Genomic DNA, 20,163 nt, shown 5'->3' with positions numbered 1-20,163 from the left:
GTGATAACCCCCAAAAAGGGTTAGGGTAAGGGTTAGGGGTCGGGTTAGGGTTAGGGTTGGGTTTAGGCTAACCCAAACCCTAACCCGACCCCTAACACTTACCCTAACCCTCTAACCCCCCTTGCGCAATATCATACCATGCCTCGCCCGTTGTCGTTTTCCGCCTCCCGTTTAAGAAAGGCCTGAACAAACATGGTTTGAGTTTACTTTCTGATTTGAGACAGGTTTAACTCTGGAGTGGACACGTTTATCTGAAATTAAGTGCAATTCAGGGTCCTTATGTTTTTAAGTTTATCATATCGTTTCGGAACACAACAGTTGGTAAAGATACGAGTTTGTGTAAATAAAGGAGTTTAAAAAAACTAAGTTAAATCAAGAAAATGGTTTGTCCCTTTGTTATCAGCAAAACGTTAAGCCAACTATTATACAATGTCTTTCTGTAACTTTCTGTGGATTTTGTAGGGCGTCTATAAAAGTGGGCATGAACAGCCAACACAATTAAGCTATTACAATTTTGAAGTTTAGTACTTTGGTTAATGTACTACCTTTAAACTTTTAATAAGTGTCTTCATTATTACTCATGTTATTCACACGGAAGGGATTATAACAACAGTGAATACATAGATTATCAGTCAAAGAGCAGTTCAAAATATCTGTTTTGAAATGGCAACCTCTGAGAGTTCACTTCATAACATTTCAGATTTAGTGAAGGACTACGTTTGTGGCCCTTGCGAAAGTAAAAATATTGAGGAAATTGCTGATTATTTTTGTGCAATATGTTTGAAGTTTTTCTGCAGAAAATGCTTTAATCTACATGATCAGTTATATACAAATCATTCCAAATACGGGCGAGAAGAAACAAATAACTGGCCTCTGACAAAGACCATGGAGGATTTGCTACTGAAATGTGACGTCCACAAGAATGAGAAACTGAAAATGTTTTGCCAGGACCACAGTCAGCTGTGTTGCTCTGCTTGTGCTTGTCTGAATCACAGGTAAGTAACACACAATAATACAATAAATGAGGAAAAACCCACCAATCTCAGATGATGCAGACAAAGCTGGCATATTTATAATATTTTTAAGAGACAATTATAGTGATACTTAAGCTGAGCCAGCAGAAAAAAAACCTTATATACAATCATGCCTTTAATTTATGAAAATGAACCAATTGTCAGACACAACACAAATGTACTGGAAAACACACATACATATATAACAAACACAAACACACATTCAAACCTGGGGTCACCACCTTGGAACAGTCAATGCAAAAGCACTCGCGGTTAAAAATGGTTTTAAGGAGCTTCAAACTTCACTCATGGTTCAGAATTATCAAAAACATTGAAATGCATTTTAATATCATAACATAACAATTAAAATTAACTAGCTATAAACGAAAATACGTTTCAATTTAAGTACCATTTAACTACTCTATTGGCATATACAACAACAGATGTCCCTTTATATGTTGAACATTCAGGTTAACGTTTTTTGTGCTAAAAATCATTATCTATGTTGCACAAATCATTATCTCTATATCTGTTAAAGATTGCTTATTAAATACCATTGTATGTCTTAATAGTCATTATATATAGCCACTAAACGAATGCAAAAACTCATACAATTCACACACACATATATATATATATATATATATATATATATATATATATATATATATATATATATATATATATATATATATATATATATATATATATATATATATATATATATTACATGTAGTTATTATGATTCATGTTGCTGTTTCAGACAGTGCGCCAGTGCGACTCTAATTTGTGACTCAGTCCAAAAGATGTCAGTGGATATGCAACAGTTGACCATCAATCTTCAAACTATTCTTGATGAATTAAATAAGTTATTCCGTCTGTGGAGATAACATATAGGAAACAATTTAAAGAAATCCGAGACCTGCGAAATAAATTAAATGCTGATTTGGATGCACTAGAAAATAAAACCTTGAAAGAACTGGATGAAATAAGGACCACATTGCAAACCGCTCTGCAGATGGACGTTGACAACTGCCGCAGATTGAAGGATGAACTAAACCAACTCAGGGAGGCTGTTTATGTCCTTTGTGATAAAAGCAACAAAGAACTTGAATTCATAGCCAGCAGAAAATGTCTTGACAAAATGCAAGAGTCTGATTCGTATCTAAAGAAGAAATCTGTGAGGTTGGATGACTCAATAATATTCAAGGCAAACCGTGACATTGAGAAGTACCTGTCTCAACAATCAAGTCTAGGGAGGATTGAAGACAGAATGCAGTCTCTCACACTCAAGATAATCCCACACCAGATATTGACTGTTAAGAGCAAATCTGAGTTTATTGTAAGAATATCAAGTGACACAAGTCAGACTTGCAGTATCAAAGGCATTTGCTGCCTTCCTGGTGGCCGGGTGATTGTCACAGAATACCATAATAACAAAGTGAAGCTGTTTGACCCGCATTAAGTGTCCAGTCACTGTGATGTGTCTGGTTCTCCATGTGACATTTGCCAAATTACATCTAAGTGGGTGGCTGTAACTGTTAATAAAGATGTGAAGTTCATCTCTGTGATCAATGGGCAGCTGGTGAGTGGGGGACGTATCAGTTACAGCATGAGGCTAAAGGTATTGCTCTCCATAAGGGAGCATTGTATGTCACCTCTGGCACTGCCCTCTACCACTACACTCTGACTGGATCACTTGTGAAAAAGCTTTACGAGAATGCAAGAAACTTATGTACAGGTAAATGTATTTTTTATACAAAATGTAGATAACCGCTATTATTGATACTTGTAATAGTAACTTTTTTTAAAACTTATTCCCGAGAAAAAAGTGTAAGATAGGAACAATAGTGTTGATACATATACATGTTGATTAATTCAGATCTAAGATAGGAACAATAGTGTTGATACATATACATGTTGATTAATTCAGATCTAAGGTAGGAACAATAGTGTTGATACATATACATGTTGATTAATTCAGATCTAAGATAGGAACAATAGTGTTGATACATATACATGTTGATTAATTCAGATCTAAGGTAGGAACAATAGTGTTGATACATATACATGTTGATTAATTCAGATCTAAGATAGGAACAATAGTGTTGATACATATACATGTTGATTAATTCAGATCTACTTATTTGTAACATGTTTTACAGTGTGGAGATGTGCATTGAGTCCTTCTGGAGACAGGATCTATGTCACTAACAAGCACATGCACATCACTCTGGCTACAGATGGCACCCGGATATCCACCTTCACGGACCCCGCTTTAAAATGCCCATATGGTGTTCATGTTACACCTTCAGGAAAGTGCTTGTCTGTGGATGCGACTCCAATACTGTCATACAGTTGGATCATGAGGGAAGAAAGAAACTGGCAACTATGGTATCTCAGAAAGATGGAGTTAGCAACCCAGTGTCTGTCTGCTACAACGCCAGCAATCACCGGATCATTGTTGGGATAAATAATAGCCATACAATCAATGTTATCGAATTGCAATAGCAATTCCAATGATGTAAACACATTGATATAAACGCGGTTATATGTGTTATTTCTTTTCTTTTTTATGGCACATTCAATCATGGGAGTTTTTCTTTACTAACTATTATTCAAACTGTATTTTGAAAATGAGTTGATTTAATTGTTTAAAGATTGTAGCAAACAAGGATGTATGACTGCTACCTATGATGTGTATGCTGATTAGTTCTTTTGTGTTGCTTTAGCCAACAATAAGATTATCTTTGTTTTCCTTTGCCTACCATACCTATGAAATTGTCCCTATTTAAATGAAGGTTGGGCTAAACTTAAATCGCTTTTCCTTTCAAGATTAATCTTTATTATTTATTAAACAAAACATTAAAAGGACATAAAGCCCAAGTGGACAAAGTAAGCGTACAGTGTTTACAAATAAAATAGAAAATTATTATACAAAGTAATAATATGAAGTGCAACTACAATAAATGTATCATTAAATATTTGGCTACTATATTTATAATTTTGATAGTATATATGTAATTCAATATGTATATTTACGTCAAATTGTAATGGAGCTGATGAATTACAACACATATATAATATGCTGTTATGTACATATATTAGGTCTTCAAATTACAGTTGTAATAATAATACTACTACTATTTACTAAACCAAAGAAATACAATGCTTATGTTTATGATAATAGTATTTATATAGCAGTATGTTCAAATATGAAAGTAATAGAACATGCTTTAGACTAAAAGAACAATATGGTTTTAACTACATAGAGGTAATTTATTTTGCTTAATTTGCATTGTTGGTTGTTGAACACTATTAAAGCCAATTTTACATATTTTTACATCATACCCAGACACCCTTGTAAATCTGACACCTTATATCCTTAAATTGACATTTTTATTACTACATAAATGTAAAACCTTCATTATGGTAAAAACATTTATACGGACAACCGTTCCTATGCTTATTTTGACAAGGCGGACATTGGTTCCTACGTTATTTTGACAAGAGGGACAGTCATTCCTACATTATTTTGAAAGCCCGGACAATCGTTTCTAAATTATTTTGACATCTCGGAATAGTGTTTCTACATTATTTTGACAACCCGGATAGTCATTCCTACATTATTTAGACAACCTGGACAATGGTTTCTACATTATTTTGACAACCCGGACAATTGTTCCTACATGATTTTGACAACCTGGGCAATCATTCCTATATTATTTTGACAGCCCGAACAATCCTTCCTACATTATTTTGATAGCCCGGACAATCCTTCCTACATTATTTTGACAGCCCGAACAATCCTTCCTACATTATTTTGATAGCCCGGACAATCCTTCCTACATTATTTTGATACCCCAGACAATCATTCCTACATTATTTTGATAGCCCGGACAATCCTTCCTACATTATTTTGATAGCCCGGACAATCCTTCCTGGCTACATTATTTTGATAGCCAGGACAATCCTCCCTACATAATTTTGACAGCCCGAACAATCCTTCCTACATTATTTTGATAGCCCGGACAATCCTTCCTATATTATTTTGATAGCAAGGACAATCGTTCCTACATTATTTTGAAAGCCCGGACAATCATTCCTACATTGTATGCAGACACCAAACAATGGTTCCTATATTGTTACTATCTTGGGCATTCGTTCCTAAATTAAATTTATGGAAATAAGTGCAAACTTTGCAAAAGAATAAAACATGAGAACCGAAAAAGAAGTTGATAGGTTGTTCTTTATTTAACTTGTATTTGTGATGTTATACACACGAATTTACAGAAAGTAAATGAACACATATGTATATGTATATATATACATACACAATACAATATGCAAAAAAAAAAAGCAAATAGTGTAGGAACGCCTGTCCAGGTTGTAAACATAATGTATGAACGACTGTCTGCCTTGTCACACATAGTGTAGGAACAATTGCCCGTGGGAATGATTGTCCGGTCTAAACACCTGGAGGAAATTTAGTATTTAAGCACATGCAAAGTTGCATAGAAGCAGCATAAAAAAGTAGATGCTAACATAAATTTAGACAACTACTATTTGTTTCCTCTACAGGTAAGAGTAGTTTTTATTTAATTGTATTTTTTTATTTGAGATAAAATAACATTTTTACTATTCGTTTATGGGTTGAATGATTACTTTTTTGTTAGGCAATTTAGGACTAAAGTAATTTCTGTGCATTACCTTACATATTTATTTGTAAGTTAACAATTAACTATTGGAAATATTACATTTTCATTTATATAAATATGTTTATGGATGTTTTGTTTAATTATTAAAAGTTCATTTTTAGATTAATTGCATGTATAGCAAATATACTATTAAACAATTTTACCATTTGTATTTCAAAAGTATTACTTATGTGAAAATATATCAATGTAATTGTTATTTAGCAAAAAATAAGCAGTGTCTGTTATTATTGTATCTGTAATGATAACTAGTAGAAAATTTGCAAATAATATTGTTTTTGATAAAGTTACAGCAAAAGTAAGCTCTTATCATAAAAGCTAATTTTCCCCAATTATAGACGAATTATGAAAAAATGTTTAATTATTGGAACTTTAAAATGTTTTTGATGATTCTGTTGCATTTGTGATATAAAATATTGTAGCTGCTAAAATAAATTGTGACAACTGCTGTGTTTGTTTTCTCTATAGCGTATCAATCTCACAGCGTACGCGTCGGGACATAAATCTTACAGTTAGCTGTACTAAAAAACATACCATGTATGGCTCATTCAGATAACAAAAGCATACGAATTAGTCATGGGTTTCTACCAATATGAAACGAAAAATATAGGCACCCTATAGTCTCTGGTCACATTACAATATTTCATTAAACAATTTTGTTTGTCTGTAGCAAAACAAACACGCAAAACAAAATGCAATGAAATGAAAAAGTTTGCTATTAATGAACAATCATTTCATAAGACCTCCTCTTTAGAAATATAGCAGTTTGAGAAGATGGTGTCAAATCAGACATACTGAGTAATATCTGTATTTCAGTGCATGACAATTATTAAAATAATGTCATATTGATGTAAGACATTTAGAAACTGGGAAGATGCTTTAATACATGTATAACTGTATTCAACAGATAATAATGGCAATTTATAAATAGCATTCAAATACAGTTTTGACAGTACATTTAAAGACCTTTTAACACATGCAAATGTAAGTCACAGAATATCCATTAAAAATGTGCCTACGGTACCTTCACACATGTACCTACCCACAAATGTTCACCATGAGAAAACAATACTGTCATTTGTGAAGACCATTTTATTATTTCAAAGGTCAAGGTCAAACTTAAATTTCAAAAGGTTAATATTTGCCATAAAACTGCTTGTTTAAATGAAGTCCGAATTCTTTACCTTTCCATGTGTTCGGAGCTAAGCCTGCTTACCGAAGTTATTAAAAAGTGTACCTCATTTTAACTGTGCTGAGAATGTTACATAATTGTTAAGAAGTTGTGAAATTGTTTTAAGTCCCCTGCTGGTATAATGGGGAGGGGGATGGACTTTCGGTTATTCCTGGTCTGTCTGTCGTCTATCCGCCTTTTTGTGTTTCCAAGTCTGAATCCTGTTATCACCTAAAACGTTCCGTACCTTTATTAATGAAACACAATTTATACCTAAAGCTAGGTTGATCAACTCTGAATAAGAATTGTGAATTTGGTGAATATGCACGTTAGTTCAGATTTTTTGTTCAGATAAAAATTGTGTTTGCTTGGTTAAAGAAGTAAATGAAAACTAAAATCTGTATCCTGCCTAAACTTAATAATATTTATGTAAGGTATCTGAAACTAATAACATTCTGTTTTTTACTCCTACAGCATTAACCCTATAGAAGACTGCTGTTTTGTCTGTGAAAAGGCTTTAATTTTATGTGTTTTGAAGGTGTTCAGTGTATTCTTTGTTTATACAAAGAATACACTGAAGCCATGTTAATGTGTGTGAATGTTTTCCATTTCATCTAAAGAATACTGTCAAAATTTATTCGAAGAACACATGTGATAAATCTGAAATGAAGTTAATGTTCTTCCAATTAACTTGTAAAATTAAACACGATTTTTTAAAGAATATTTATTTTATATTTTCATCTTAATAGCATTGAAATTCAAAATTCTATTTGACAAATATGATGACATGTTCAACAGCACTTGCTGTATATGCCTGTGAATACGCATTAAAGTCAGTCATTACAAAGAGAAGCATGTGCAATATAGATGGAATGTTTTATAACACATTTCAATACATACAATCTTAGAACAAAAATCATTATACAAAATACCAGACTCTTATCATTATGAACAGTATTGTAATGCAGCGGTGTAAAATTCCACTCGCCATGGCAAGTGAACAATGCTGTAGGGCGATATTGATTCATCCAATACTAGTCCGTCTGAGCAAGTGCATTTTCCATGTGTAAGATTACCAAGTTAAAAATGTCATTTCATCATCATTTGTCATTTGTATTTGTTCTAAATAAACACTTGTGAAAACAAAAATGCCAAAATTGAATTATGCTTGTTACAAATTTTCCAAAAATGCAAAGGGACGGAACTGCTTGAGAACAATGATTGATGTTGACACACGTATTATTCCTGTTCATTATAAAGTAAAAAGAATAATGCAAATTGGTTATTTTGTCCAAGATGTTGTCTGACTTTCTTTGTCTGTCAGCTTGCATCTCTTTCTGTACAATGTTATTGACAATTTAAAGATTATCATTATATTAAAATTAATGTGAAAACATTATGAATGTATGTTCTTGAAAGCAAACGACTGAAAGTGTAGTTTTAATCTTCTCCCCTTACAAGTGTGTGTAATGTTTCTTGTCTTGTATAGGTGAGTTAGAATGTTCAATCACTTATCCTACAGTGCAACTTTAATTTAACACCCCTGATTATTTTCACTATACAACAAATATCAAGTCTTATTAATCATATAGCTTTTAGCTTTTTTGAAAAACCATTAAGTGTTGCGTATTTTTTTTTCTTTTTTTTTTGTTGATAAAAAATTACAAGGAAATAATTAAAATGGAGCTTAATATTCATGGAAGAAAAACTGTTATTTTATACAGGCAAAGATTATGTTACTTATCTCCATTTTAAGGGTTCAAAAACTAAACATAAACAAACACCATGGTTGAAAAGGATGCTTTTATTTACATCCCAGACGAGATATTGATGTCTTATCTGTTTGAATACATGGGTCAATGCATGATTAACCTCAAAGCATGCTTTTAAGATTCAAGTGATAACATATCATAACAAGAGCACCGCCTTGCGGGTGCAGACCGCTCATCTATTTTCTTTTTAAAGGTGAAGGGACTCTCAATTTAAATCACGAAGGAGGGAGAGGTGGAGTGAAGAGGGGTGTATAGTGTGGGGGTGTGGACATTTATTACATAGTCTTCCAAAAATGCGGAAAAAAATGCCAAAATGAAAATAAAAAAAAACGGGGGGGGGGGGGGGGGGGGGGGGGAGGGGGGGGGGATTCTTGGGTGCGATGGCTGGACGGTATTTCAAAAATAAATAATAAAAATAAATATGGTGGGGTGGTGGGGCGATATCGTGTGAGGGTGTGGTGGTCATTTGTGAGATGATCTTTTGATCTTTAAAAAAAAAAAAAAAAAAAAAATTTAGGGGGTGGGGGGATTCAGGGGGGGGGGGGGGAGGGGGTGGAGGGCACTGGGGATGGTTTGGGTGGAGTCTATTGTGGTATGTCAGGTAAGAGTAGTTTTGTCAAAGTATCAATCAAATCTAATCATAAATAAAGAAGTTATGGCAATTTTAGCAAAATTTACTAATTTTACCTTGAGAGTCAAGGTCATTCAAAGGTCAAGGTAAAATTCAACTTGCCAGGTACAGTAACCTCATGATAGCATGAAAGTATTTGAAGTTTGAAAGCAATAGTCTTGATACTTTAGAAGTAAAGTGGATCGAAACACAAAATTTAAACATATATTCAAAGTTACTAAGTCAAAAAAGGGCAATAATTCCGTAAAAATGATAACCAGAGTTATGCAACTTGTCCTTTTACTGTCCCCTTATGATAATTTGCGAGTGTTTCCAAGTATGAAAGCAATATCTATGATACTTTAGGGGTAAAGTGGACCAAAACACAAAACTTAACCAAATTTTCAATTTTCTAAGTATAAAGGGCCCATAATTCCGTCCAAATGCCAGTCAGAGTTACATAACTTTGCCTGCACAGTCCCCTTATGATAGTTAATAAGTGTTGCAAGTATGAAAGCAATAGCTTTGATACTGTAGGAATAAAGTGGACCTAAACACAAAACTTAACCAAATTTTCAATTTTCTAAGTATAAAAAGGGCACATAGTTCTGTCAATATGCCAGTCAGAGTTACATAACTTTGCCTGCACAGTCCCCTTATGATAGTTAGTAAGTGTTGCAAGTATGAAAGCAATAGCTTTGATACTTAAGGAATAAAATGGACCTAAACACAAAACTTAACCAAAATTTTCAATTTTCTAAGTATAAAGGGCCCATAATTCCGTCCAAATGCCAGTCAGAGTTACATTACTTTGCCTGCACAGTCCCCTTATGATAGTTAATAAGTGTTGCAAGTATGAAAGCAATAGCTTTGATACTGTAGGAATAAAGTGGACCTAAACACAAAACTTAACCAAATTTTCAATTTTCTAAGTATAAAAAGGGCACATAATTCTGTCAAAATGCCAGTCAGAGTTACATAACTTTGCCTGCACAGTCCCCTTATGATAGTTAGTAAGTGTTGCAAGTATGAAAGCAATAGCTTTGATACTTAAGGAATAAAATGGACCTAAACACAAAACTTAACCAAAATTTTCAATTTTCTAAGTATAAAAATGGCACATAATTCTGTCAAAATGCACACCAGAGTTATCTTACTTTGCCTGCCCAGTCCCCTCATGATAGTTAGTAAGTGTACCAAGTTTGAATGCAATAGCATTGATACTTTCTGAGAAAAGTGGACCTAAACGCAAAACTTAACCGGACGCCAACGCCGACGCCAAGATGATGACAATAGCTCATAATTTTTTTTCAAAAAATAGATGAGCTAATAAAATTGTCAACTTTTAAACATATTGCACAACATAATAAAATTCTATGTTTCACTGTAGAAGTCCTTTCTTGTAACACACTCTTTCATTTCAGAATTGCACAGCTGCAACGCTCAAGTTGATTGTGTGAACAAGTTCCCACATTGAACACACTTCAGAAGAATGGAAAGCACTTGAGTTCAAATGGGGTTCACAATTCAGAAAAATAGCTAGCACTTTAATTCCCATAGCGAACACAATTCAGCAACTGGCTACCATTTTTAAGCTCCCATAGCAAACCCTATTCATATACTTGGCCAACACTTTTAAGTGCCCATAACACAACCCATTCAGAAGGTAGGCTTGTACTTCTTGACCTCGACCATCACATGATGGATGTTGATGAGCTCATTCCTGATCTGTAGCTGCCTCAGCGGCCCCTGGTTGAGAACCTTCTGAAATCTGTGGTAGTACTGGATCAGCTGGGTCAAGGCTCCCTGAAACAGTGAAATCTGGTTAACCCTTTGCATGCTGGGAAATTTGTCTTCTGCTAAAATGTCGTCTGCTGAATTTCTAAAATTAGCATATTCTTCGATTTTTTTCAAAGAATACTATCAGAATAGCAAACAGTTTGGATCCTGATGAGACGCCACGTTGTGTGGCGTCTCATCTGGATCCAAACTGTTTGCAAAGGCCTTCAAAATTCGGTTCCCGCACTGAAAGGGTTAACCCTTTGCCCCACAAGAAGCAAAGTAAAACTGGCTTTATGCTACCAGCATAAATCCAGAACAGTCTGCAAGTAAGTCACAGTTTGTTCAGGTTTTATAACGTGTGCTGTTCATCAGTATCTTAGGGTGGAAAATGAAGCCATTTAAACTTGAATCTAGTAAGTAAGGTCTTACATTTAATATAATTTTTTAGGGGACAACAATCTCATCAAAGTGTGTATCTTAGTGGTAACAGGATAATAGATTGGACTTTTTTTGCTAAACAAACCTTGGCATAATTCAAGAAACTCCATTTATGACTCAATTATAATGAAATTTAGCCAGTAGCTTTATCTTTTAAGGGATCTTTTCACGGTTTGATAAATTGACAAAATTGAAAAAAGTTGTTTCAGATTCGCTAATTTTCGGTTTAGTTATGATATTTGTGAGGAAACAGTATTACTGAACATTTGCCATGGTCTAATATAGCCATTATATGAATCATTTGACAATATAAAAACCTAAATATTATAAAGCGTTGCAACGCGAAATGATTGAATAATTTGGAGAGTTCTGTTGTTGTCGTTTAAATTTGTGAAACTATGAGATTGCTTATATAAGGTATAAAATACACCTGCTATGTATGCTTGGCAGGATAGCTCAGGTGGCTAATGCGTTTTTACTTCAGGATTCCGGGGGTCACTGGTTCGAGCCCTGCTAAGGGCTACTTTTTTGCCTTTTTTAAATTTTATTTTTGATTTTTTGCTGTAGCTTTTAGAATTAAATGTTTACATTTATCAATATAGCATTTAATAACAAACTTCAAAACATGCAAAAATCTGTGAAAAGGCCCCTTTGAAATATATAGGCTGAATTCAAATCATAATCAAAAAAATATTGTTTTAATGTGAATATAACAAAGATCATTGATGAACTCAGATTTGTTGCACTCATTTATTTCTAAAATAACACAGTGAATAAAAGATTTATTTATTTACAACCTATGTTAACAAGGTCCCGTCTTATTAACCGTTCCTCATCTTTAAAAAGCGTGTTTGAAGTCTTGATTATACAGCTTACCTGAAGGATGAGTGTGCCATTTTTAAAGTTTGTGAACGCTCTCATCACTTCCCCATTAATGTACTCCAGGGCCCTTTTCCAGTCAGCATTGAATCCCTTCACTATCAGGGTCACACGTCCTGGAGGTAAGAGACAAGAGAATCCATCATTTCAATTGCTTTGCTGATATTTATTTGCAAATACAGCTTAGAAAACATCAATTATAAATACACTTTCTTTTCTCCACCATGTTGTAAACAATAAAAGAACACAGACATAACATTTAAATGATAATTTTCTTCTATGCATGCATTTCATATAATCAAAATTTCACATATCACTACCAATAGCTCACCTTTCAAATATAGGAAACATGTTCACTCCTATATACCCCCCTAAACTTCGTTTGTGGGGGTATAAAAACTCAATGCTTCATACAAACTGTTAAATGTGTATTTATATAAATAAATAAAAAAAATAAAACCCTTTCACCAAACACAGGGTTAGAAACTAACATTTAAAATTCTGACCACAGTTTCCCACCCATGTTCTTTGAGTGCTTCCTTTATAGAGAACATAATTTGTTATCTGAAAATCTAGTTGCCCGCCAAATAATAACGGGGTCATGGGCAAGTTTGCCCCTGCCTTTTTCCATCTGTGTTGCATGTAACTTTTAAAATAATAGTGTTTGCAGACTTTTTGTAAGAAGGGATAGAAACTGAACTTTTTATCTGTAGATTGCCCAGGCAGGAAACTATTTCAGTATGTCAAAGAGTGAGTATCACAGAGCAAAGAGCACATCATAATTATATAAAACTAATGTTTAACAAGACAAAATCAGACAGGATCATAAAATGTTATGAGCCTGAAACATCATGCTTAAAAACAAACAAAAAATATACATGGGGAAAACTGTTTCAAGCTTTTCCATATAGCAAGTTGCCTGGAAGGATCAACATTTCTTAATTGACTTAAAACTATAAAACCTAACCCCAAAAGAGAACAGGCAACCACTAATGTCTATCACTGCTATGCCTTTTGTACTCCCACCATTTGCAAATGTATTACCACTGCTCATATTTAAAACTTAATGGAAGCAACTCATTGAGATAAGATATAAAAGAATATGTCAGGGACCTCAAATACGGAATAAGAGCCTTGTTTAGGGAAAATGTAACTTAATGAATGTGCAAGTGTCAACCCAGATTAGACGCTACTGTCTAGATCTTTTGCTTAAATGATACTTCCTTTAACAGAAATATAATAAAAGCAAAAAGTTTCGTCCCTGATTAGCCTGTGCAGACACAGTTCAATCTGGGATGAAACTTTACGCACATGCATTAAATCCCATTTTAAAATAGGGAGTCTCAAAATTAAAATCCACCAGAGATTCCATAGCACATACTCTCCTCGTTCTTCAAGGCGTCCAGTTGGCCGCGCTCAATGCATCCCTCGCAGTCCTTAACAAACATGATCATGCCCCCAAAGTGCGGTGTCAGCACCTCATCAATGAACTCGTGGGTGCGAGCTGTCAGTAGCTCCTTGAAACTTTCAGACTCCTTAGACTCCTCTGATGTCCGCTCCTAGAAAACATATGTTGATTTGATTTCAATTGTGGTTTGTTTGACTCTTTACACTCGTATACACATTTTGATGTGCTTGTTGTCCATAACAAAATTAAAGTACAGATCTTTCTTACTACATTCAAGTTTAAAGGCTTCATTTCAAATCCAAGAAAACTGATGAGCCACAAACAAGTTAGATCTATAACAACTTACAGCTAATACACCTTCAACTAATACAACTAACAGCTCTGAACAACTTCTACAACTTACAGCTCTTAACAACCTCTACAACTTACAGCTCTGAACAACAACTACAACTTACAGCTCTGAACAACAACTACAACTTTCAGCTCTGAACAACCACTACAGCTTACAGCTCTGAACAACCACTACAGCTTACAGCTCTTAACAACCTCTACAACTTACAGCTCTGGGGCCGTATTCCAGTAGCTTCTTAAGTTATAATAACTTAAGTTGAAATATTGTGCAATATTTTTTCTTATCTCCACCATTTTTTCTTTAAACATAAGATTTCACTTAAGTTAAATTCTGGTAGCTTCATAAACTTAATAAATTTCTTTACTCTGTGTATTTTATCTCATATATTAAAACTAAGTTAACTTCCTTTAAATCTTAAAGCAATTTCTTAAAGAGAAATACTAAGGGTCTCATGTTTTGTTTTTGACATTTCAAATTTAACTTTAAAAAAATTATTTAAGAAATTTCTTAACTTAAGTGAAAACTTAATAGCTACTGGAATACGACCCCTGAACAACAACTACAACTTTCAGCTCTGAACAACAACTACAACTTTCAGCTCTGAACAACCACTACAACTTACAGCTCTGAACAACCCCATTACAACTTACAGCTCTGAACAACCACTACAACTTACAGCTCTGAACAACCACTACAACTTACAGCTCTAAACAACCTCTACAACTTTCATCTTTGAACAAGAGTGCCAAACTGTCACAAGATACGCCCGTTTTAAGACTTTGGACAACTTGATAACTTTACCATGACCCATATTTGAACTTGACCTACATATCATCTAGACACAACTTCTGACCAAAGTTGGTGAAGATCTGATGAAAACTACTTCAATTAGAGAGCAGACACCATGCTAAATGCTTGAAATGCACTACGGGACCTCGTGACCTAGTTTTTAACCTGGCAAGACCCATATTTGAACTTGACCTACATGTAGATATTGTCTAGACACAACTTCTGACCAAAGTTGGTGAAGATCGGATGAAAACTACTTCAATTAGAGAGCACTTGCTAAATGCTTGAAATGGTTTAAGTGACCCTGTGACCTAGTTTTTGACCTGGAATGACCCATATTCCAACTTGACCTAAATACTGTCTAGATACAACTTCTGACCAAGTTTGGTGAAGATTGGATGAAAACTACTTCAATTAGAGAGTGGACACCATGCTAAATGCTTGAAATGCACTAAGTGACCCTGTGACCTAGTTTTTGACCCAGCATGACCCATATTCGAACTTGACCTAGATATTGTCTAGATACAACTTCTGACCAAGTTTGGTGAAGATCGGATGAATACAATTTGAATTAGAGTCCGGACAAAGTGGCGCCGTTGAAAATGCACTAATTGACCCTATGACCTAGTTTTTGACCCGGCATGACCCATATTCGAACTTGGCCTATATATCAACTAGATGCAACTGCTGACCAAGTTTGGTGAAGATCGGATGAATACAATTTGAAATAGAGTCCGGACAAAGTGGCCCCTTTGAAAATGCACTTATTGACCCTATGACCTAGTTTTTGACCCGGCATGACCCATATTCGAACTTGGCCTAGATATCAACTAGATGCAACTGCTGACCAAGTTTGGTGAAGATCGGATGAATACAATTTGAATTAGAGTCCGGACAAAGTGATGCCTTCCGCCCGCCGCCCGCCGCCCGCCCGTCGCCCGCCGCCAAGGGGTTTCACATAATACGTCCCGTATTTTATACGGGCGTATAAAAACCACTACAACTTACATCTCTGCACAACCTCTACAACTTACAGCTCTGAACAACTACTACAACTAACAGCTCTGAACAACCACTACAACTTTCAGCTCTGAACAACCACTACAACTAACAGCTCTGAAGAATCTCTGAAACTTTCAATTCTGAACAACCACTACAAAATACAGCTATGAACAACCACAACAACTTACATCTAATATACTTTACAACTACATGCACTACAACTTACAGAAATTACACCAAGCATCATGTCGTAGTTGTTGATGAGGAAGATAAGTTGCTCTTTCCTGTGTGGGAACTCAGCAGCAAGTTTCAGTATGAAGTTCTGCACCTCCGCTTGCAGTTGCTCCAGTATCCTGTACACACGCTCGTCCGGGTACTGCTGGTTCACCGCCAAGATGGCCGCCGAGTATTCAGCATAACGCCTCGTTATCTAAATGTGGGGAATCTTATTGCTTATGTCCCAGATTTAATTTCAATTACTTAATCATGAATGATAATTTAGCTTTGCCCAAGGAAAACAGGCTAATCAGGGACAACACTATTTTGCTTTTACGGTATTGTTCATTTAAAGGAAAATTATTCTTTGCAAAAATCCAGTTTTGTCCTTGATAAGCATGTGTAGATTGCACAGGATAATCAGGGATAAAACTGTACACACATGATGCATGCCAAGTTTGTTCAGATGTGGCCTATTCAAATTTATCACTATCAAGCTATGAAAACATACTGAAAAGATTGACTTAAATGTCAGGAGGGTCAGTGTCCAGTTTAGCATATATAAGGAAGGACACGTGTCCATCTCCCTTCAATAACATCAAACAGGAGAAAAAAAAACTACCTTCACTAACATGGCTCTCTGCAGAACTTCAATGTTATATAAATATAGCACATTTAAGTATTATTGAAAAATATCTTTGAATTGAAAAGAAGGACATCAGCTGAAAGGAAGAAAAATCAAACTCCCATTTTATGCATTTAAAATATAAAAAATATAAGAAATATATGTTTTTTATTTGCTTGTATTTTTTGTTTCTGTTTAAAGTGTTGAATTACTGTATTGGTTGTAGCAAAATCTAGAGAAAACAATTGGATGGTTTGTTGTTATGTTTCCTTTGTATTTTAGTTGGTGTTTAAACAAACTTTGACCTATTCACATTTTTCTTACATAGGCTTCACAAACCTCACTTAGATATTAAATCACTCATCAAGCTTCCTGTTAAAGTAAACAACTACTCAACAGCTTGAAATAAACAGAAATTGTGTTTTTCCATTAGCCTCGTTCTGAGAAAACTGGGCTTAATGCATGTGCGTAAAGTGTCGTCAAAGATTAGCCTTTGCAGTCCACACAGGCTAATCAGGGACGACAATTTCTGTTTTTATGGAATTTTTTGTGTACAGGAATTCTTGTCTAAACAAAAATCCAGTTTAAGTGCAAAGTGTTGTCCCTGATTAGCCTGCGCAGATGCACATGCATCAAGACCAGCTTTCAAAAGACAAGGTTTACTTGATCATGCTTCTTACATAGTTTGGTCTGACATCTATGGTTCCCAGCTTTTCTGGGTCGCAGTCCCGCACACTCTGGACGTTTAGTGCCAAGATGTACTCAAACCTGGGCCACATCAGGTGCAGTAGGCTCTCCCAATATCTGGAGATTCACAGAATAAACATAGTGCATTACAGAAATATTTTAGTAATATTTTTGAAAACATGTAAAATATTTTTTTATCCTGTGCTTTGACCTTGCATCTGCTTATATCCATAATTTTACACATTTTCTTTAAAGAACTTACAAGTCTTTAGACTATATTAAATCTTACAATTAATGTAAATTTAGTGTTAGGTTCAGATTGCTATAAGTCTCTTGAAAGAATAAACACTAAAAATTAAGGGAAAAATTACTTTTCAAGCGCTGGTACACCTCTGTCGGCAAGAATGGTCCGGTAACGATGAACAATGTGGATAGAAAGGAAAATTGCTATAGAGTCGTAACAGTCACTGATATACTCTTCCATGCCTTTCTGAAAAATTTAGAAACATTCCTTCCAAAGCTGAATGTATAATACTCGAAAAGCTTTACATAATGCATATTTACTGTAGTTTGATGTTTTGATTTATAAGTTGTATATTCAGTCACAAACTAGAAAACTAGATTATAAGATCACAACTGTGAAGAAACCCAAGTAGTTTTCCTAGCACAAGCACAAAATGTATCTTTCAGGAATATCATGATTGAACCCAGAATAATGATTCTTTTCGTTTGTAAATGTCATATGATAAACCTTACTCATATTTCTTGTGCATTCAATGTTTTTATTTTCAAAATATTCTTAACACCACATAAATCTTATCAGGCAATATATAACTTGTGTGGGGTAAGTCTAGAAGTTGTCCAATTACAGAAAAGGTCCTTGATCAAAGTTGGTATAAATTCTCTTCAAGAATATTTTGCATGAGTACTGTGAGAGTGTTTTCCTGGCACTGTGTTTAAACAGACAAAGAGTGTATGTCAGACTATTAATACAGTAAGAAACTTGTGTTAAAATATGCTATAATTCTTAAAAAAAAATAATTATCAGAGCTAAGATCTAGTTTGTTTGTTTTTAAACAAGGTAAACAAGACTACCAACCAGGAATATTGAGAGTGTTTTCCCAAGCACTGTGTTGAACAGATCCAAGGCTGTTGTAGTTGATGCCATGAAGAAATCAGTGAGGAACAGGTACTCTCTACTGGCATTGTCCATGAGGGCGAAGTGAAGACTGCGAAACAGGCTCTCAAAGGTGTGCTGAAATAACAAGGGTTGCAAATGTGTCCTGAAAAAAGGAATAACCTGTGTGTAATGAAAGAATACATCTTTCCGATTTGTTCTGAAATAGCAAGACTAGCAAATGTGAACTAAAATAACAAGGTTCTCAAATGTGTACTCAAATAACAAGGCTCTTAAATGGGTACTAAAATAACAAGGATCTAAAATGGGTACTAAAATAACAAGGCTCTAAAATGGGTACTAAAATAACAAGGCTCTAAAATGGGTACTAAAAAAATAAGGCTCTTAAATGGGTACTAAAATGACAAGGCTCTAAAATGGGCACTAAAATAACAAGGCTCTAAAATGTGTAATTAAATAACAAGTATCTCAAATGCCTAGTGAACTAACAACACTCAAAATTGAACTGAAATAACACATTTCTTATATGTGTATTGTAATTAACAAGATTCTCAAACGTGCATGCATGCAATATTATTAAATGCTCAGAAATATTCATATAGCCAACAAATAAATAAGTCAGTTTGTGGGAAAACGGCACTTAATGCATGGGTGTTAAGTACCATACCAAATTAGCCTGTGCAGTCCATAAATGCTAATCAGGGACAACACTTTCTGCTTATAATTGATTTCCTTTTTAAAGAGAATTCCTTCAAACAAAAAATACCATAAAAGCAGAAAGTGCGGACAACACAGGCTAATTGGGTACAACACGTTACGCACATGCAGATAGCCCACTTTTCCCAGAGACTGATTCAAATATAATCCACAAACCCTGTTCTCAGACTTCTGAGCTGCATGAGGAACTATAATTGGAGCCTCTAGTTCTGTGGTGAGGATGTCACCTCGTTTGCCAATAGTGAACACGGTCGATCGGTTCTTTAATGCTGTCTTAGTGGTGAAAAACCGTATACAATTGTTAAGAAAATTATTTCTGCAACATTTATAAATAACCATAACACATACCAGATACTTGTAATGACTTTTCAAAGACATTGTCTTATTTTTGTGGTATTTGTTCCACTATCATTAATTTTTAGGATAGTTATTTAATTATAGTACTTCTCCTGTTCAAACAAACAGAAAGGATATCTTTCTTAGTGGTTTCATCGACAGCCATCAAGTCCTCTTTCGTTGCTAACTCCTCAAACTGCAAAATAAAAACAGATATATCAAATTTAAGAAATTCATTAAAAACCTTTCTAAATTAAGATGGCACAGCTTCATGCTCACCATCAAACATATCTACCCGTTGAAACATATCTAGACAGACTCCACATAGTAATTACTGTTAAAACATTCCAGGCATCATATATTTATTTTATATTAAATAGGCTGGAGAGAAGTCTGAAAATTCTGTCAACTTCAACCAATCCAAAACATTGAGAGTTCAATATAACAAATGTCAGCTGTATCTACTGTCAAATCAACATTAATATTATTTGGCAAACACTTATTTTTGTTGAT

At 34.5% G+C, this 20,163-nt stretch overlaps 1 protein-coding gene and 1 long non-coding RNA gene across 2 annotated transcripts in view; one reads left to right on the top strand and one right to left on the bottom strand.

The window, feature by feature from the left end:
- The first annotated feature begins 456 nt into the window (after nucleotides 1-456).
- On the top strand, nucleotides 457-5,940 carry LOC127837336 (uncharacterized). Its single transcript, XR_008029232.1, has 3 exons — nucleotides 457-995; nucleotides 1,777-2,754; nucleotides 3,179-5,940. It is a non-coding gene; the product is annotated as an uncharacterized LOC127837336 (long non-coding RNA).
- A 3,303-nt stretch (nucleotides 5,941-9,243) lies between these two features.
- Nucleotides 9,244-20,163, bottom strand: part of LOC127837317 (vacuolar protein sorting-associated protein 52 homolog) — a 34,787-nt gene continuing 23,867 nt past the window's right edge. The window contains exons 11-19 of the mRNA XM_052364278.1: nucleotides 19,789-19,846; nucleotides 19,471-19,604; nucleotides 18,559-18,714; nucleotides 17,831-17,949; nucleotides 17,453-17,576; nucleotides 16,158-16,361; nucleotides 13,762-13,939; nucleotides 12,378-12,496; nucleotides 9,244-11,087 (exon numbers count right to left, since the gene is read on the bottom strand). Coding sequence (XP_052220238.1) covers nucleotides 10,941-11,087; nucleotides 12,378-12,496; nucleotides 13,762-13,939; nucleotides 16,158-16,361; nucleotides 17,453-17,576; nucleotides 17,831-17,949; nucleotides 18,559-18,714; nucleotides 19,471-19,604; nucleotides 19,789-19,846 — 1,239 coding nt within the window. The 3' untranslated portion in view covers nucleotides 9,244-10,940. The remainder of the gene's footprint in view (nucleotides 11,088-12,377; nucleotides 12,497-13,761; nucleotides 13,940-16,157; nucleotides 16,362-17,452; nucleotides 17,577-17,830; nucleotides 17,950-18,558; nucleotides 18,715-19,470; nucleotides 19,605-19,788; nucleotides 19,847-20,163) is intronic.

Source organism: Dreissena polymorpha, chromosome 7 (assembly GCF_020536995.1).
Source record: "Dreissena polymorpha isolate Duluth1 chromosome 7, UMN_Dpol_1.0, whole genome shotgun sequence".
Taxonomy (NCBI): Eukaryota; Metazoa; Mollusca; class Bivalvia; order Myida; family Dreissenidae; genus Dreissena; species Dreissena polymorpha.
The sequence above is the reverse complement of the archived record's forward strand: the minus strand, read 5'-3'. Positions and strand labels throughout refer to the sequence as shown.